We start from the raw sequence: 21,157 nt of genomic DNA on the forward strand, positions 1-21,157 counted from the left end.
GCACGTCATCTCCTTCCCAGTTTTACTTCAGTGAGATAGTTTTGTCTTATACGTGAAAAACTAAGTGACACCGAATAGCCAAAACTAAAAAGAAAGGTCAGGTTATTGCAGGGGGGGGAAACTGTTTTGGAATTAAATATATTTTTTTTTAAAAGGGGCCAAAGGACTCATGGTTTTGGGGGGGGGGGGATGGACCAGTAGGAGAAGAGGCGTATTGGTGGTGCACCCCCACTCCCCTGCCGCAACTCCACATGTGGACTGGCCCAATAGGGCCCCTGGAGCAGTACCTCACTATTTTTCATCTGCCACTGATGAGCGACAATGTCCATGAGCGACTGACATCCTGTCATGGCTTGCCTTTCTCAACACGGTCTCTGTGCTGCACATGTGCAAAAAGGCTGTCTCCCAATTCCACATTTGCAGTACAATGTTTCTGGATTGTGGAGCATAGGCTCCACAAGCTAGATCAAATGGTGGCTTGAAAGGGACACTAGATGGGGAAGTACACACATGGCAGAGGAACCTTGACTCGGCGCGCTTTCTAGTCTGTCACACAGGTTGGATTATGCATAAGCAAGGAGATGAAGTGGTTATGAGAGGGCCCTCTGAAAGGCTGCATCCTTCCTTCAGATTCAGGTCTTCTTGTGGTGGTAACACAGAGTACGACTTTGGGTAGGAACTGGACTACTGAGATAGGCCTAATTTTTCGGGGGCAACACGCAACATGAACATGTTTTGCTCGGCACTGCTGGCCAAAATTGTTGAGGTAGGCCTCTTTTGGTGCATCCAAAATAACGTTTAGCAAACTATTCCTTTGTACTGTCGGTGACCTACAATCAGGTAGAGCATTTTATGTGTTCCCCTACATAAAATATTATAAATTCTATGGCGCTTTACCAATTTTGTTTCTAAAGTGTGCCCTGTAAAATGTGCGATTTCAATCTATTACTTTAAACGTTCGTGTGGAGAATGCTCCCCTCCCATCCCCCCACATATGATCTGGGTTTGCTGGGCTCGCTTCCAGTTCTAGCTTGCACCCTATGGGACTGCAGGGCTATTCTCTCACCACTGTACTCCAATAGCTTGCCCTGTTCGGAGAGCGGGCAGGATCCAGAAGGGTCCGGAGGGAAGCAGAGGGGACAGCACATTTTTTTTTTTTACCTAGAAATTATTTTCAAACAACTTTTACAAGTAAAGCATACTACCCCAAAATATACAAAAGGTCTGTTTTGGAATGATCATTTTCGAGGTTTAATTTTCGAATTTTGACTAATTCAAACTTTGGCTATGAAGAACTATTCTCGTAGAAGTAACATGGGTGGGAAGGGAAAGGTGCAAATATAACTTTCATATGCATTAAGTATTTATCTTTTTGAACTAGAAAATATCCGCGTTCTAGCTGTTGAATTTGAAGTTGTCTTTTTCATTGGGCTGGCATGAGTTAATTCTGCATTTGGCCCTTGTTCAACCTTGTTGGGTAACAGTTTTAAAAAAAAAACACTTTTGTGCCAACTAAGCAAAAACAGAGCAACCATTACAGTTGACATAATCGGTTCATTCATGTAGCAATTGTGATTATTAAAGTGCAAGAGATGTTAAAGTTCTTAACGCTCTTCCTTAATTCCTTTGCCAGAGTTTGGAACAGGACGTCCAGAATGAAATGGAAAATTCAAGAATTTCAAATCCCTCCATAATTGCAAATGGCCATCAGCCTGTGACAGGTAAGCTATGAAAGAGCCCAGTAAAAAATCAAATGCACTTTCTATAAGAAACGAACGTTAACGGTGTGCCGTTGAACAAATAATGGCTCGCCTGAGAACATAACTCCTTTTTTTCTATTAGTACCGTGTGCACTACTTCGTCCGTGAAACCTTCTGGGACAGCACTTACTTGTATAAAATCCCAAAGCTAGGTCCGTGTTCAATAAATACCCTACTAATAATTTGAAAAGCCTCCAATGTTTCCCTCTGAACTTTTTATCTTGCAAACTATTGAGGTTTCCCGTTGCAACAATCTTCTACTAAACCAGCAGTGATCCCTATCTTAAGGGTAAAAAGGCAGGCTGACTGGTATATCTCATTCTTCTCCAGCATGGGGTCTGGCATGGATCCACATGCTCATGAATATTCCCCGTCGTCAGGCTGGGAAACCTCGGTAAAGAAAAATCAGTATCCGTTTCGTTTCTGATCTGTCTTTCGTAGTAGTAACCAATCACTGATCTCTGTGTCATACTGACCACAGCCAATGACTGCCATCTCCTTAAGCCCCGCCTCTGGCAGCCATCTTCAGATTTTTACCGCACGTTCAAGTGTTGGGATCCTCGTGCTATTGCTCTCGAGCTTTAGTGCTTTTTTCGCGCTTTTTCTTAGGAAAATTTTCTCTTTTTCCATCAAAAGAGCCTCAAGCTCCACCGTTTCTTTATCCGATCAACGGGGACCCATGTCGGATTCTTCTACGCCCCTCAAGGGTGAAGATTTCGTCGAGCACGCTTTTGGAGGACTCCAGAAGTTTCTCGGGCCCATCTCGATCATGGCCCAGGAGAAGGGAAGCTTGACGCCCGGAAAGCTGTTCAGGATCTGCCCTGGATGCCAGCTTCAGAATGTCTTTGAGGACGAACACTCCCTTTGCCTCTACTGCCTGCATGAGGACAAGACGCACGTGGAGAAGGACTGTGCGTTTTGCGGCAATATGTCGGACCGCCATCTGCGTCTCGCCAACTGGCTGGAAGGGAAGAGCCCGTCAGGCAAGAAGAAGAAGTCTGAGCGGTCTTCTAAGACCTTTGAGGGCGCCCCGGTGACGGGGGTCCAACAGAAGGCCAAGCACCGCGAGTCCGCTGGCACCGGGAGCGCCGAACGGTCGGGCTCTACGGGCACCAGGCAGGGCGCATCCTCCCCGGCGCCATCAACCACGAGGCAACGCTCTGGCTTGGGTAAGAGGAAGGCCGAGCACCCGGCGAAGCTCCTGGAGAGACCCCGGTCGAGCTCAAAGGCCCCATCGGAGGGGGAGCGAGGCGGTGACCCTCCCCCCAAGGAGAAGGTGGTGAGCGCACCTAAGGTGGTGAAAGCCTTAATCCATCCGGCCAAGGCCTCTATCGAGACAGTCGCGGCGGCCCTGGCTAAGCCTGTGGAGGCTACACCAGTGGTGGCGACCTCGGGGCCCACTCCCTGCCACAGCGGAGGGAGTACTCTTCCATGCCCATCGACGGGACCCCCGTGAAACCTCCGACGGAGAAGAAAAAGGGGGGGCAGGAGGTCGTCGTGGATTCGGCCTCAACCTCTGAGGAGGAGCTGATCGAAGTCTTAAGCTACGGCGTTGGCGTGGAAGAAGACCAGCCCGTCGGGAGGGACCCCAACGTAGGAGATGACGAGAATGTCGAGGGTGCCGAAGGGGCTCCTGACCGCCCGTCGGACTCCCCTCAACCAGTGCCGCAAGACAACTCGGCGGCCATTTTATTGGCTATACAGTCCTTATGCTCGGAGATAAGGACGAGATTGCCGTTACCACCAACGGAGGAACCTCTCCCGACGGGGGACCCGGAGCCAGGCTCTTCTGGGAGCCCTCCTCCTAAGAGAAGAAGGATTCATCCTCCACCTCCCTTTCAACCATCGCGCCCTGCTCAGCCCTCCTCCCCGTCCACGACCCGTGGGGATGATACAGGGACTGACACGGCCGCAACGGGCACAGACGACGAGGTTTACGACGAGGATCTCCGGTCATCACCATCTCCCCGGGCTTCCCCGCCCGACGAGATTGGATCGTTTCATGCCATGATCGCCAGGGCATCCGAGCTTTTCCAGCTCTGCCCGGAAGAGAAGAAGGAAGGTTTCCTTTATCAACGGCACGAGACCAAGAGGAAGACGGTCCTCGCTGTACCTGTACTGGACGATATCTGGGATGAGGGTCTCGCCCTCCTCAAGAACCCATCCACGACGCCTGCGAGAAGGGATCGGTACGAGAAGTACCAGGTCCCGGACGCGGCCCCCTTGTGCCTTCGGGCTGGCCATGGGCAGGCTATACTCCAAGACAGGTGTGAGCTGGCACTGATGCAAAGAAATATTACGGTGCTAGTAAAGTAAAAAAATGTACAACCAAGCTTCTATATAAAAAAAAAATAGGCTCTTTAAACTAAAAAATGCACACAATTAATACACTACTGGCCCACCACTGTAAAGGTAAATGAATTGAAAGCAGACTTTTTTATTTTATTTTATTTTTTAAATATTTGTATTGGCACAAATGCCTTTTAAAAACAGATAAAACATTACAATTATCCTCCTTTCCCTCCTTAATATGTCCGTATATCCCTCGGCTATCCAAGCCTTAAGGTCGTTTGCTCACGGGCCGTGTTCGAGCCTTGGTCAACTAGGGCCTTCTTTGGTGCACTGTTGGAACTTTTTTCTTGCTTTAGGTATTACGTCAGCAGATTTTTCAACAGGCTCAGAAAGCGAATTAGGGCGTAGTTCAGTTGCTTGTCCCGGCTATCAAACTAGGCTTGCCACCAGTCATCCGCACTTGGCGTTTGGTATTTCATTAACTGTGGCCTCAATGTCAAGGATCTTTCCCGATGTAAGCCCTTGCAATAGAGTGTCAGGTGTTTTAAGGTTTCTTCCGTCTGATAGCAAAATCTACACTCTGCGTTGGAGTCTTCCGTTATGCGTAGCTCTCTTGACCACTCTTGTTTTAAAAGCGTTTAGTCAAAAATGTATAAACAATGCTCTGCTGCTATTATCTGGGTACATTTCAATATGATTCTGCAGCATATTTAGGTTTCTGGCTTCGCATGGGACATCTTTCATTAACTTGTTAGAAGACCTTGAGGCCCCAGTCAAGATCCAATCTAGGCGCCAGACCTTATTTTTTGCAGCGTTTGGCTTGTCGTATAGGGTTTTTAGATCAATGTCATAGAAAGCCAGGATTTCCTCGCAGCGTTTGTTCCACAGAGACAGTAGACACCCGGGATTTCCCTTACTTGGATTGTGCAGTATTTCAAATTGTAAGGCCACTTTCTTCGTGGTCACCCTCCGAAAGAGGCTCAACAGATTCCAACTGACTCATGCGTTAATTGATATTAAGTTTAGCTCGAATCTGATGCATGCAGTTGACGTTCCCTTTGGTAATTGCAAGACTCTTACCCAGAAGAAGATTTCTAAAGTGGACCAAACGTCCGAAGAACATCCAAATGCATTTTCTGCACCAAAAATGAGAGCCTGCACTACCTTTTGGAGGTAGAAATTCCTTACAGGTTTAATAGAGAATTTTCCGTACTTCTTGTGTAGGGCGCTTGCTTGACATGCAAATTGCCGGCATTTGGTTTTGGCTACCTGTTCCCAGGGACTATCTTTCAGATTTGTGTTGATTTGCATGCCCAAGTATCTTGTATTTGTTATGTTACTTGGGCACTCTTTCCCCAGGTGCCATTTGAATTTTTTTCTGTTTTGATGTTTTCAGATTTTGCAGTGTTAGCACCTCACATTTCTTTCTGTTGATTTGTAGACCGTTTGCTCTCGCATACTGTTCCACGACATCCATCTTTCGCTGCAGACCTATTGGTGTGACATCTAATAATATCAGATCGTCTGCATATAACATCCAGCTTATTGGGGCTCCGTGTATTCTTGGAGAGAAGGATTGTACACTGTCGATCGCTCCTCCAATATCCGATAGAAATGGGCAGCCCCGTTTAACCCCACAGAAGGTCTTTATTGCTTCAGACAAGGTGCCCTTTTGATCTAGACAAATTTTAATACTTGTACCATTGTGGAGCTTTCTGATGGCCACTATCAGATCTTCCGGACATTCCCACATCTTCAGTATTTCCCATAATAGCTCTCTGTCTATGCTATCGAAGGCGTGTGAGAAGTCTAACAATGCGAGGTACACCTTGGTTTCTGTTCTTATGGCTTCTATTTTAAGGAGATTTATCAAAAGGAGATTCAAGGCGCATCCTACTCCCTTGACGAAACCAGTCTGTCGTGGGTCAAGATGTTTTGAATCGGCTGCCCATTTCACAAGTTGTTGTTGTAACGGGGTCGCATACACTTTACCCAACACATCTAGAAGCGCAATAGGTCGATAGACCTTTTGGATCAGCGCGATTCCCTTTCTTGAAGACTGGAATAATTAGTGCGCATTTCCATGATTCAGGGCTTTTGCAGTTGGCCGCTATTCTTTTAAACAGCACGTGGCATAGTTCTGCCCACATCTCCGGGTTTTCTTTGATTGTGTGATTTGTTAAGCCATCAGGTCCTGGCGCTCTGAAGGAGCTGGCTTTTTGTATTACCTCCTCGATGTCACTTTTTTCAAAGTTTAACTTCCAAGGATGGGTGGTGGACTCCCTATTGCGGTTCTTCTTTTGCCATTGTCAGGTGTATTGACCCACGTTTGAGTCATTAAGATGCAACATTTGGTGCTTTGGGCTTAGAAAATCCAAGATGGCCAAAAAGCCCACATGTGCGCCAGAATCCAGGAGAACTGCGCAGTTGGCACAAGACCACTCCAAAGATACAACCTTCTTGTGGGGGGTTCCACATCACCACTCTACTGTAAGGATGCCATCAAAACAATGTTAAGCAAGGCTCCTATTCTATCAAGCAAAAGACCACTCTATTGAAATGCAGTAATTCAAGACAGATCCCAAAAATGGATGAAGTACCGACAAATTCCCCAAGGCGGCGCTAGCGGTCTAAACTCTGACAGGAGAACTGGCTGACAAAGGGACCTGAGTCAACTGGACTTCAAAGGCCTGTTGGTTAATTAAAAAATCTTCGCCACCTGCTGTTCCCAGAGGCCAAGAGGCTGAGAACTCTTAACACCCCAGAGACTCACCACAGGAGGCAGGATATCACATGGCCCTTCTGAGTGAGAGGGAGGGGGTTTCCCCTTCAGCCTGTAGGAGAGAGACAATAGCCCCTTTCTGTTGAATGGGGTATGTTAATTTTGAGTGTTTCCTGTCAACAGCCCTCTGCCAGCAAGGAGAGACATGTGATCACTGACCCACCCAGACTTCTGGAGGCGGACCCAAACACTTTGGGGAGTTGAATTGCAACAAATATATATTTTATAGAAACAGTATAACTTATTGTAACCAAATGACAGGAATGTACAACTTTGAGAGTCTTAGTTTGAAAAATGCCCTCACGATTTGCGTCCAAACTCCAATTTGTACCATGTTCTGGGCAAAACTCTGCTAATTATGAATATTGTAGACAATGTATTTAAGCTAGAGACATGGAAAGTTACTGGGATATATGTGGAAGGGAAATGTACCATTGTATAATTTTTGATGAAAATCACATATTGCACAACCCACTAAAATCGAAAATAAGTTGCCATTTTTGAATGCAAGCTCCTAGAAATGCCAGAGGCGGAACAGAGACTACCTTAAGCAAGGTGTAATATGTACATGTAATGTCAACCACTTGTGTACCTGTGAAATATGTATTTGAATCAAATATAGATTTGTGGGCAAATTGGCCAGGGGAGGATCCTCTGACCCATAAACAGACCTCATCACTCTGACTCACAACCCAATTCCCCCAATCATGGGAGAGGGGAGAATTGGGCCAATGACAAGTAGAGAGGGGTAGGCTCAGTTATGCCACGCACACACCCACTTTCCAAAACACATAAAAAGAGACTGCTGGGGCAGGTAGAGACATTCAATTCCATTTTCTGCGGGACGCTCTGCCGGGAGACTCCAGACTTCACATCCATCAATCTTCAGAGACCAGAAATTTACTTCAGAACTTAAAGCAAGGGGCTAAACCCACAAACTGAGAACTCTTCTCAGCAGGCCTCAGCATCCTTAAAATCATTTGCAAACTATTCCACACCCGGGTGAGCTGTCTGAATTCTTTGCCAAGAACCTTTGCCAGTACCCAGAAAGCAGTGTTACATCCAGAATCCACTTTATCCGGACCGGAAGGCAGAGCAGTATCCAGAACCAGAGGCCGCTGTATCCAGAGAGGCTAAACCAGCAGGGCAGAGCTGACCCAGACCGCTGTGAGCAGAACCAGAGATCCGGATCGCTGTGAGCAGAACCGGTGCCTGATTGACCCGCCGAGCAGACAGAACCGCCGCCGGACGTGTTGACCAGATCCGTGACTAGGCCTATTTCAAATTTATATTGCGAGTACCTAGCAGAACTGTGCAGAACCAATCTCTTAGGTTAAAATAGCTTGAATTAGATTATTTTAACTAAGTAGAACTGCCTCCTAGAAATCGTGTCATCTGTCATTTTTAAAGCTGCACAGCTGTCACCTGTCAATTCTGCAGCTGCAAGCTGTCACCTGTCATTTTGAGTTTTACTTTAAATCCGAAAATCTACATTTATTAAATCGTCCGTATCTCTGGAACCGTTTAGGCTAGGAACGAAATTTAACTTTCATTTTAAAGCTGTGATTCCGACTTCCTACTCCCTATACTTTTTCTGCAATCGCGATTTACGCACTCCTGAAATTTACCGCCATTTACGATTTTGGCTCAATTTCTCCACTTGTCAAAATAGCAGCTCCATTCTTTCCTTTGTTAAAATCCGTTTGCAACCTGGTAATAACTCATAGAGCATTGCTAAAGTGAGCCTGAACTAATACCAACAAGCTTCTCGCACTCACCCTGAATCTCTAGAGGGAATTAAAATCAGTTAGCACATTTTCCCATCCATTGCCATCACATTTAAAAGCATTTTGGGCCTGTGTTTCAAACTTCTACCTGTTTCCTCTAAGCTTGCTGGGGGGGAACTGAATTCCGTATTGTATTTGATTGTATTCCTGAAGACTGTGTGTTTTACTTCCATCTCCTTGCATTGCATATAGGGGGGGGGGTGAATTGCCACCAAGGGAAAAGTGAACATATTATCTCTTGTGAAACCATATCAGTTTATTTGCTGTACTGCATTTTATTCCACCTTGCATTTCCTTGAAACCATCAAGCAGTTTCAGCTACCTCATCCTCTATACTACTCCTAAGTAATCAAGTGTACCACTGTAACATTACCCATTGTGGATCCACATCATATGTCTAAGTGTACTATCAGATATTAGTTTGTTATAAAAGTGTGATATATATATATATATATATATATATAGATTGTTCAATTTTTCAAATAAAACCTTTTAAATTTGCAAAACACACCTACCTCTTGGCTCAGTGGGGTCAGGGGGATTCTCAGAGAGGGGTGTTATACAAGGGTTCATCATCCAGATTATAACTTGCCATAAAAACATATAAATAAGGGCTTCCCTTGGGCATCCCAGACAAGGCACTGACTTAGTGGGATTACTTGATTGAAGTCACTTACACCATACAGTTTCGAGAAGTGTTTTACCCACTCAGCTTCAGTAATTACATTGGTCAATAGTGCAATTTGCAGGGCTCCTTGGTTATTAATTATCTTCCAGAATTCCGAGGAGTTTTATTTGCAATTTTGCCATTATTAATTCTGAATCTTTTTGCAGCATGGCTGCTTTATGTGTTCGGAGCCAATTTTTATATTTTTGTTTGCATTCTCTTTTCGCAAGTCTGTTTTTGGTATATGTCTTATTTGCGCTCTCAGTTCTCTCTTCCTTTTTCTCACCTCTAAATTGAATTTGTGTTTTGCAACAAAACTGCAGGATTTGAAACCCTGTTGTTTCTCTTTGAAAGCGGCTAGAAGATGGGTATATTCAGTTTCTTTTTGCTCCTCCACATATGTGGTTATGTGTTTAACATCCATCTTATTTAGTTTCAATCTGACCCTGTTTGATTCGATCATAACCGGAAAATTCCATACTGAGGTTTTGGATTCATTAGCTGTCGCAAGTGACAAAATGACCAGGTCATGATCACTATAGTTCATTGGGTGCACCACAAGTGAGATCGAGTTTTGGTGGATTTTCTCACTAACGTAGAAGTAATCCAGCGTCGATCGTTGGGTACCTCTGGACCAAGTTGATTTAGCTGTGATGTTGCCTGCTAGGTTTCCATTCATCAACACAAGGGGCCTCATTACGACCCAGGTGGTAAGTTACCGCCTGGGTCGTACCTTTACCACCATGGCGTAAACTACGTTTACGCCATGGTAGTTGGCGGACTTACCGCCCCATTCCGAGGTTGGCGGGGCGGTAAGTCCCCAATCCCCATTTACCCTTCCCCATTCCCATTTTTGCCCCATAGGGCATAATGGGAGTGGGGAAGGCGTTAGTTACGCCACCGTAAATTACGGTGGCGTAATTAACAACAAGGTCCCTTAGCGCCATGGATTTTAACACCTGCTAAAAGCAGGTGTTAAATCCTCCATGGCGCTAAGGGACCTCGGAATCAGGCGGTAAGGGTCGGCGCTGTTTACGCCTCCGTAAACCCCTTACCGCCTGGGTCCTAATGAGGCCCAAGGTTTCTTAACTCCATCTCTAAAGCCAATTGGCTGGCGAGTAGTGTTTTGTTGGAGTTGTTTGGTTTCAGATCGTTGTTTACTGTTAGGCAGTTCATATTCAGATCTCCACATATCACAATATCACAATATCAGCGACAGCGTCTGCCACTAACCATTCGTCTATGACTGATGTAACTTGATCTATGTATCCACTGCCACTTGTTGTGTTATGATTCCAGTATAAATTCAGAATGTAGATTTTTCTGTTGCCTGCATTCTTCTGTGCAATTATCGTTGCCTGAATATAGGGGGACACATTCTTGGTGTTAAGGATTTGGTATCCGGCGCTTTTTTTGGTTAGGGTTATAAGGCCGGCCATGGGCCTACCCATCGCTTGTTTAATTGCTGGATTAAATGCAATCTCATAATCTCCGGAAATTAGCCATGTCTCTTGAAGACAAGCGGCATCCAACCATGGAAAACAACTCCTAGACTTTAGAGTAAAGGGGCACTCTGGATTTGTGACAGGGGTGCTCAGGCAAAAATGTCATGATTGTGAAGCAGTCTTTAAAAAGGTAGAGGAGAAGGCATAACAGGAACTAGAGTAGTTCAAGGCAGACCAGGGGAATAGGTTCCCTTCAAATACTTTGTTTTTGTCTTTTGGGCTCAACCGTATTGAGCCAGGCTTGTCAGTGTCGAACCAAGAGTCTGGGCACTTTTGGTGTCAAGCTTCGGTCAAGAAGCAGCAGAGAATGGTCCCAGTGATGTAGTGCTCTTCCTCAGTGGTGACTGCTTGCAGGTCGAAAATGCTGAGGATGGCATATGTTGTGCCTCGGGTGCAGAGAAGCGGATACAGCTTTGTTATCTCAACACCACATTGGATTCAGCAACGTCTAGCTGAAAAGGTGGAGGCGTAGAGTTGAGGATGCTAGAATACTCAATGGATCGCGGATTAAAAAATGAGGGTGCTGAGTGAAACTTTGCGATGCTGGAGGAGTTGTGGTGTAAAATGACTCCAGTAGTTCCATTGCGGCTGCTTGTGCATCGTTTAAGGTTCCCAAAGCGGACTTTCAGCAAGTCACTTCTCAAGTCGCTGTTACGCTGGAGAGAGGCTACACGAATTATTGTGGAACATCGTGGAACTTTGGACTTTTTTCTTAAGAAGGACAATATTGGTATAATTTACAAAACAAAGGTCCTGATACCCAGTAATAAAATATAGCCTATTCTTCACCTGTAAAGGCTAAATCACTCTGTTTTCATTACTTTAGGTGAGGCCACGCCCCCTTTTACCAAAGATCATTCAAAAAGACTGAGTGCGCGCTTTTGCTTGCGCACTTTCAGCAAGTCACTTCTCAAGTTGCTGTTACGCTGTTAAGCTGATCAGCACGGCGTAATATAGTGTAACTTGCGCTTTTTTTCCCGCCAACATTAACTTCTATATTTGAGTGTGATTGTTAACAAAGTTTATAGGAAAACGCTGCCTTGCCATCTTTTCACTGAAGCATCAAGATGACAGCAAAAAGCAAACCTTACACGCTGAAAACAGGAATGCCGCAGAGCATGATGATCACACGTGCATCAGTTATGCTACAACCCTCGCCCCCAAAGCCTTCCCCCATGATTGCAGTCAAGAGAAAAATCAGCGGGAGCCCAATAATGGTACCGGACAAGAGACAGGCCTTTGGAGATATCCATGAGTTTTGCACATTACGTACCCTCACTATGTGTTCTAATAGCCTAATTATAATAACAGAATGTTTTCTGAATTGCGAAATGGTGATAATTTGACCTCAGCATCTAACTTAGCTATATCTGACACAAACCATGTCTGAAAATATAGACGTGCCAGATGAGTCGATTATAGTGAACTTAGATTCACAAGATGTCATAAAGCTGCCTGAAACACCAGCAAATGCATTTGATTTGAAAGAGTCAATGGGAGAGCTAGAAAATGCAAACAAAATTGTATCCGAGCATGATAATGAGGAGAGAATATTAGACAAAACCCAAACACACACTATAGACCCATCAGAAGCTGAAAACAAGTCTGTAGAAATTACACTATCAAATGAGACGCCGATGGCTGAAATAAGCCTCTACCAATCGCCGAGCTTATTTGATCACTCAGTCAATGGCTCAATAGAAGACTCTAGGTCTTTCGCGCGACACACTCCGCAAAATACCATTGCACCCTGTAGTTCTTCCGACACTTGGACGCCCTGTGATGCTATCAAAAAGAGTGATGCCTTATTAGACATTACTTTGAAAGCAATGAATACGGCCATATTGACAATATCTAAATTGTTTGACACATTGGAAGTAAAAATAATGAAACAAGAAAAAAAAATCGATGGCATCATACGATGGATAAAAGTATGGGAGGCAAAAAATGATAGGGGGAAGACGCACTTAAAAGTAGACCCTACTTTAAGCAAACAAAATACCATCAACTCAGTGTTGATTATAGAAAAGAAATCTAGCTCAATCCCTGATTTGCATGCTAAAGCCCTTCCTTTGTATAAAGATATTATACGCCCCGCTACACAGGAAGGCGAGAAAGAAAATGCTTCAGAATCTAGAACTACGCTAGCTGAACCAATTCTAAATCTCAAAGCAGGGTCTATGTATTACATATTTGCAAGCATGGGATCTTAGATGTCACTAGGTACCAGAGAACAAACCCAGGGGGCACACTATTGACGTATACCTTTTGTATGTTCTTTCAGGCTCTCCACAGCATCAAACTGATTTTCTGGGCACTTTCCGGTGCGTGACATCTGGTTCAAGTTGGTGAGCTTGTTAGACCAAATTCAGCAAAGTGGTGCAGTTCAAGCATCATGGCTTGTGGCTTTAAAGAAGCTTGGGACATGCAGGGGTTGGAGTACATTGAAGGTGCTCAATGTTGTCTGTCGAAGGGAGCTTTGTTGTGTCTCTGCAATTTCAAACTGCTCCGAGCACTCTGAACTACTGCAGAGAGCCAAAGGTACCTCTTTTAATAATTCGTAGGGTTCTTTGCTGGGTACCTTAGGAAAGGTGAGTCAATCCTCTGCCTTTTGCAGCCTGGAAGGTTGCTGGGGACGGGACGCTAGCAGGTTTGCCACTTCTACAGGTAAAGTCCTGGGCTGCAGTAGTCGGGCTTTCCCCTAAACAGGGTTGTCCAACTCCAGGCCTCGATGGCTGGATCAATGCTGGGTTTTCAGGATACCCCTCATTAATATTCATGAGATAAATATGCTTACAATGATTCTAAATGTATGCAAATCTTTCCTAATGTATATTAATGAGGGATATGCTGAAAAACATCAGGATTCCGTCCCTTGAGGCCCGGAGATGGACAACCCTGCCACTTGCTCCAAATGTTCCACTTAAGCAGTTCGTTTGCACCCTGGGTTGAGGTTCTGGTCTTCACCCAATGGATGAGATGTTGGGCAGCCTTTACCCCCAAATGGTTCCAGTGAAATCCTGTTGTTCAAGATGATTATTTAAGATGTCTCAAAGATGGTTATGGAAGCTTCCATTCTACCACACCCCTAGAACAGGCATGTCCTGTTCTTCTGATAAGGTGTTAAAGTTTGCCAGCAGAGAATAAAGAATGCCCTGACAAAGACCCGAGTCTGTTGCTGGTGGTACCCCGAGGGCCCGAAGCAAAACACCAAAGACTCTGCAGGTCGCTTTAGAAAGTGGATCACAAAAATTACACTAGATTGTGTTTGGCAATTTTAACAGTATTTCTTCATTTACCACTATAACTAAGAGATGCAGCTTATGTTTTATTTACCCAAATAATTGCTACCAGGCAATGAGCAGATGCAATTGAAGGTACTTTAATCATGGGTACCAGTACCTTTTTAAAGGCACTCCATGACCATTGGAATTCATTTTTATTCCAGCAGACTGGTCTGGGGAGACACTTGGTACTGAAGCTGCCATTTCACATTACGGTTAAGTCATACATGGGGCCCAGCGCTTTATACATGGGTGCATCATACTTTTCAGCACGGACCATTTTGAAAGTTGGTCCTGTTTAGCAGAGCCCACTTTCTGAGAGTGAAAACTACCATCATTTTACAAAGCAACAAATGTTGCAATGCTGTTGCTGGTAATGCTTGTGTGTGCTGCAAGCGGGGGACCATGCCATCTGCAGCTTGCCTCGCCAAATACGCTCCTTTCAGAGCCTTCGATCCTCCGGCTCCAACTCTGCTTGTCAAATGCTTCTCTAAGCAGAGAATGGTCGTTTCCTTTCCTCAGCTGATCCCTCAAATCCCTCCGATCCTCCGGCTCAAACTCTGCTTGTCAAATGCTTCTCTAAGCAGAGGGTGGCCGTTTCCTTTCCTCAGCTGGCTTCCTCCTCTGGAACGGCCTCCCACTTTCTCTCTGTCTTGAGCCTGATCGCCTCAAGTTCTGTGAACACCACAAGATTCTCCTTCTCCTCCTCCTACCCTCTCCAGTGATTGGATGCCTGGGCCTTTGTGTCCTTCTGGGTCCTGGCTTTCTGTCCGATCACCTGCTGCATCCGCCCTCCCCCTGCACTTGCCTTCGAGCACCACTTGGCCTATGCTGCCTCACAGGCCTGCACTTATTTTATGGCAGACACTTATCTGTTGCCTTGCAACTGTCTCCCTGGCCCTTCACCCCTCTGTGGATCCCCTAGCTCCTACCCCTTCCCCTGTCCCTTCCCTCTCTGCACTTGCACGATCCAAATGTTCACAAGGCCTAGTAGGACCGTTTTTTTGTATTTTGCATATTCCATTGTCTTGCTGTTTCTCTTCCCTTTGTCCTGTGAGCACTTTGAAACACAATTCTCTTTATGTATAAATGCCTTACAAATGCACAATCACATAAAATAAATAAAAATAAAGCCGAGAGTTCAGTACTTTTCTTTTGACAAACCTTTGTGTGGCTACCACCCTTTTTACTCATGTCTTTCTTGAAGTCCTTTTAACTTTTCAAACAATGGGAGAAACATGCGCCTGCAGTTGTCAAGGGAATAATCTTTTTGTGAGGGCAGCAGTGCTTTAGACCGAATAGAAAAAGAACACTGGAAATTCCTTAAGAATCAGTGGCTATGTACGTCCCCTATTCAGCTTCTGTTTACTCTGAGAGGTGTTTCGAGGGGATTGGGTCCTTCGACGTATTCCATATCTATGACAGGTAATGTCCACAGCTGTGCTGCTTTGGAAAATCTTTGGCGTCTGCGTCCTGCGTCGATGCGCTGTCCCCGAGGACCTCCTCCGACGGCCGACGTCACCCAATGTCATAAGAAGGACGCACAACGCCCATAGCCTCAGTTCCGTTTTTCCCAGAACGTGTTCGCTTCGTGTATCTCGGTACGCCTCGACTCGTTGGAGTTTTCTGTTTTCAATTCTCGGTTCGTTGAACCTGTTCGGTTTGTTGTGAAGACCTGTTCGTGGCGATGTCTACTTCTTCTTCAACCCCACGTCCGGGCTTCAAGAAATGCGGGGACTGTGGGTCCAAGATGTTGGTCACGGACTCGCACGATGCCTGCCTCTGGTGCCTCGGGGAGGCCCTCGATACGGACGACTGTGTCGACTGCAAGTCGCTCACGGCAAAGGCCTTGCAGGAACACAGGAAGAAGCTGTCGGTAGGCCGGGTGTCTAAGTCCCGGAAGTCGAGGTCTGCGGGGCTTTCGACGGATGACTCGAGGGGCGACTCTCCGCATCATCGTCGGAAGTCCAGTGGGTCTCCTTCCAGGAGTCGGTCTCGCCACTCCTACGCCTCTTCGAGGCATTCCCGGAAGCGCCGGCATCGGTCGCCTTCCCCGTCCTCTTCCGAGGGCTCCGCCCGTCGGCGGGTCACTTATCCCTCCATGCAAGCGACACCAGAGGAATGGGCTTCCTTCGGGAAGCAGATTCTAGTGATTCTTGAATCGCAGGGCACCGGTCCGTCCGCGCCTCCGAGTGGGGTCGGTCGGCACCGGTCGAGAGACACCGCTCGTACGCCTTCGGGCTCGGGTGGTCGGCACGGCTCGCGGGAGTGGTCCCGCTCGGACAAGGGTAGCCGTTCTCGCCATGCCCGTTCCAGGTCCCGGTCCTCGACGCGCTCGAGACCGCGTGATCCTGTGCCATCTTCGAAGAAGACTTCGACGCCTGTGGTGCCGAGGTCGTCGACGATTTCTCTCGAGGCTCCGCCTCCGAGGGGGTCGTTGACGCCTAGGTCGTCGAGAGACCCGCTCGGAGCTCCGGCTTCGAGGCCTGTGTCGATGCCGCCGATGCTGGCGGTGCTGCAGCTGACGTTGACGCCTTTTCTGTCGACACTGGCGCCGACTCGTTTGGCGCCCTCAACGCCTTTCCAGGCGGTGGTGTGAGAGGGGCCCCGTGGCACGGGGTTTGCCCCTAGAAAGGCTCTGGCTAAGGTCAGGCACTGCTTTGGTCCCCAGAGGTCTTCCTCTCCCCGCCTGGAATACATTTCAGAGGGTGATGAAGGCTCTGATGACGGCTTGGTTCTGGTTTCGGTTCCAGATGAGCTTATCTCGGGCCACATCAGTTTGATGACCTGAGGCAGTCACTGCATGATGCCAGTGGACTGGACACCTCTCCGGAGGTGGAGTTTTGTAGGCCGGAGCCTGGCACTCATGCCGATTCTTCATATCGGCGCCTTATGTCTCAGGTCACTGAGTACTTGGGTTGGTCAGCTCCCCCAGGGGAGTTCGTTCAGGATGATCTCACAGGCATCCTTGATCTTGGTCCCCCCACTGACCCGGTTTTGCCATTTCATATGGCTCTGAGGAGAAGGGTGGCGGCGGCTTGGACTACTCCGGAGAGTCTCCCGGCAGTGGACAAGTCTTTTGTCACGGGGAAAATTCTCCCGGGGTCAGCTGGGCCGTCCGCGGACCTCCGGGCGGGAGGCCCCAACTCCTCCCGTATATCCCAAAAGAGATAGAGTATGAGACACACGCAAGAAGCAAGGTGATTCTGCTGTTTATTAAACAAAACGGCAGGGATGGCCAAGGATCGTACGCGTCCGTCCTGACACTCTCTCCATCGTGGGGCTCGCAGGCCCTTTTTACCTTAGTATGACACGCTACTTGCGTCACCTGAGAAAAATTAGCAAAAAACCTATCGCCACTCTGGATTGGTTCCCCGAGTGGTAGGGTTAGTATAGCATATGTATAGAGAACGTTGTTATTGGTTAAGGGTTCGTCAGGTGGTATACTTGGGTTGTCCCTTCAGTTTGATACATAAAAATTGTTACATGAAGACCCCTGAGGATCGGTCAATGTTAATGGCGTCAGTGATAAGGGCCCCATGTTCTGATTGGTTCACCCGCGAGCCCCCCAGTCTGGGACCATCGCTGTTCCCAGCTCGCGGTGCACCTGTCACTTACAACAATGTTTCACTATGGGTATGTGCAGACAATGTGAGGATTTATTCATAAGCAGGAAGGCCGACTACTCCCACCGCCGCAGATGTCCATTGAGTCGCTTAATTGTATCTGCCTGTGTCTTGAGACGGGGGGATCCAGGCGCCTTCTTCCTCCTGGGCTTGGCACCCTATCAAGTTCGGCTTGGTCACGTGAGGTGGGACCGTGGTTGAGGCAGAATTCTGCACAATTAATATTGCATTTCTCGCTGTGTGCCTGGCTGATCTTGCAGGTGCGACCTTGGGGTCGGCTTGCGGAACGAGAGTTTGCAACGTTGTGCCCTTGACTGTCTGCTTTCGCTGGGCTCATTCTGCAGGATCAGCAACCGAACTCTTGCTCATTTAATGTTCATGGAAGCTTTTGTTTGCGGCCTACTTGGGCCTGGTGCATAGGTGGAACCGTTTGGTACAGAGCGCTTTAGGTTATGGTATCATATTGCTCTATCCCCAGTATCGTGTCTTGGTTATATTTCTCAATATGGTACATGGTTTTAGAAGAAGCGTGAGCAAGCCTTTTTAGATGAGTTCATTATGCGTCTTTTGCGTTTCTGCATTTTGAAAAGCCTATGTGGAAAATAATAAAGATGCACGTCCGTGGGTGTGTCTGTCGCCTACGTCATAGCACTGAGTATGTTCTTCGTGTGGATTGGTGTGGGAGTGTCCGGTGTGTATGTTTGCACGAGTGTGCTGACCGTTGGCTAGGTCGTCATGGCATCTCTAACGATGTGTTGATTTGGTGCTGGATGGTTTAATCGAGTCCATCCATGCCGCAGGTGTCGGCATGTGCAGGGCAGGCTGGTGGGCAGGCGGGTGGGCACGCGAATGGGCACATCCGTATGTTCTTGTACCAGGGTATTTGGTCGTCTGGGAGATGGGCAAACTCCTCTCGTGGCGGGTGTCTGGGCCGTGATCCTCTAGGCCAGGGTTGAGAGGGGATTGGTGGGAGCCTTTTGTTCACTTTTCCCACTTCAGTCCCCCCTCTGGTCGACTTGTCGACCACAAACGTATCCTTTTCCTTATCTCCTCTCACTCTCCATATTTTAGTTACTCCTCCCAAATGTCCATAGTGGTTAACATGGTCTTCAAATGACCAGTACATATATACACAGGTTCCTCCAGGTGTGCAGTATACCCATTTCCCTATGTAGCTCCTTGGGTTTCTTGGGTTTTCGAGCTTCACAGATGATGGGTCCAGGTGGTTGGTGATGATCTGGTTGCGCAACCTCTCTCTCTCTTTTATTATTGTGCCTGTGTGTTGGCCGTCATTTGCTGGCATCAAGGGGTGCATACCGACCATTTCGATCATCTCGTCTGTGGTGCGTGCCTTCCGGGCCTTCCAAAATCTTATTATAAGTGCAGCTCCAGCCAAAATAATGCATCCAACTATAATCTTCAGCCCATCTGACAGCCAAGATGGCATCCAGGACCATAGCGCCAAAAACCAGCTCCCATCCTTTTTCACACCTTTACTTTCATCCATCATTTTGGAGTGCATCTGGGCTTCTGTCCGTGTACCATTGTCGGCATCGTTAGCAGGAATGAATGTGCAGCATGATTGTCCTATCTTTGCGCAAACTCCTCCTTCCATTGCTGTGAGGAGGTCCAGTACATATCTGTTCTGTAGTGCTACCATCCTCACTGCTCGCAGTTCCTCTTTTATTGCGTTGAATCCATTTACTGTAGAGTTAATTGTCATCATTAGTTCCCATCTAGTTATCTGGAGCCATTTTGCGTTTGTGTAAGCCTGTAGTCCCGGATGTATTATTGAGGAGAAGAACATTGCTGCTCTGCTGAATAGTCTGTGTTCTGGCGGAATTAAAGTGAGTGCTGTTTCCGACCTTCCCCACAGGTAATTTCCTGTCAGAGGTTCTCCTTGTCTTTTCCTTCTGTTCAGGACAGTGTTGTTGCCGTTGTTTCGGTTCTCTGGCCCTTTCTGAAGCTGTGCAGATCTCTTCTTCCTTTTGTTTCCTTCATCCATTTTGGGGAAGTTCGCCACATTCACATGTTTCTGGGGCACCACTAGTGATGGTACATTAACGTGTACTATTGTGCATACACCATTCCACAGAGGGGGCAGTGTGTGGTATGCCTTGTCTCCACAGGCCCAGTAATGGTCCATTACTACTGCTGTTCCTGCTCCCCCCCTCAGGTAGCTCTGTCACACTTGCACAGTTGGTGTTGTATCCTACGTCCACTTCTCCTTTGTGTTGGTAGCATACCTTAGGTGCAGTCATCGGCAGTATTGTTATTGGGTCTTCATCCTTCTCTATCCACGATAGCATGGGTACATACTTGACCCAAGTCATCCAACATCTGTTGTTGTGCTCAGCAATAGTTGTAGTATCTTCTCTCGTTATCATGTTGCTGCCAACCACTCCTGTGTCCCATTTGTCACCCAGGTACACCTTCCCTGTTATTATTATCAGTGGTCTTTCCCAACACCCTTGTTTACCAGGAGCTTCAGTGGCGTATCAATCACATGGTAGGTACTGTAGTGTAACTTTCTTCGTTTCTCCTTTTTCAGGGCCACTTGTTATGTATCTGAATGCTTTGGCATGTAAACTGGCCTTGTGGTAGCTCAAATAACTCTTATGGAAGTTATTTTCGTACGGGTATGTGTCTCGTGATTTCCATACCAGGTGCACCGTGTTCCCTTGAAATCTCCCTTTTGTTTGGAACAGTGCCAGGTATATTATACACCGTGCTGTTTTTTTAATCTATTTCCGTGGCAACGAAAGTTCGGGAAGCACTCATGGCGTATGGGATCAATGAGCAGACGTAGCAGCTGTCTTCTGTTGTTTGTTTACCTATTTGAGTCATGTGTTGGTACCACATGTTGTTAGAGACGTGTGCTGAATTTTGTATGTAGTGGTCAATATCTTTATTCTCTGCGTATGTGCTGTGTTTAACTCTATTTCCCTTGTCTTAGTACCACCTGACGTAACACCTGTTGCAGCTGGGGGTGGGGGTATGTTAGGTTTGGGTACAGCAAAAATATTGATAGCATAACTGTTCCGCCATACAGAGGCAGCCACAAACCCGGTGATCATCAAAATCCCTATCATCTTTATTACAGAGGCTAGTCTCACCGGCATTTTGCTCTTACCTTGCTGCAGTCCGGCAGCTAATTCTTGCGACGTTTAAGTTGCCCACCTGAAAATTCTCAATATGCTTGTTATTAGTGTTAGATGTTGTTTTCAAGCTCTCCCTATCAAGTAGTCGTTCAGTGCCCAGGCGAAGAGCTGTTCCCACGCCAATCTAAGCGATCTATCTCTTCAGAAGGCAAGTATGGGTGGAGGTGGGGCATTGATTGTTCTATGGCCAAGAGAAGTGCTGTTTAGTAGACACGTACCCTCCTCCTTTTCAGGTACTTTGGCCTTTTTATGTAATAGACAAATTGGTGCGATAATTCTTCAGGGTAGTTATT

The 21,157-nt window shown here is 46.8% G+C and overlaps 1 protein-coding gene across 1 annotated transcript in view; it reads left to right on the forward strand.

The window, feature by feature from the left end:
* Positions 1-21,157, forward strand: part of SMTNL2 (smoothelin like 2) — a 984,551-nt gene that overhangs the window by 377,935 nt on the left and 585,459 nt on the right. Inside the window, exon 2 of the mRNA XM_069615025.1 lies at positions 1,634-1,721. Coding sequence (XP_069471126.1) covers positions 1,634-1,721 — 88 coding nt within the window. The remainder of the gene's footprint in view (positions 1-1,633; positions 1,722-21,157) is intronic.

The sequence above is a fragment of the Ambystoma mexicanum genome, chromosome 9 (genome assembly GCF_040938575.1).
Source record: "Ambystoma mexicanum isolate Mex_15411 chromosome 9, UKY_AmexF1_1, whole genome shotgun sequence".
NCBI lineage: Eukaryota > Metazoa > Chordata > Amphibia > Caudata > Ambystomatidae > Ambystoma > Ambystoma mexicanum.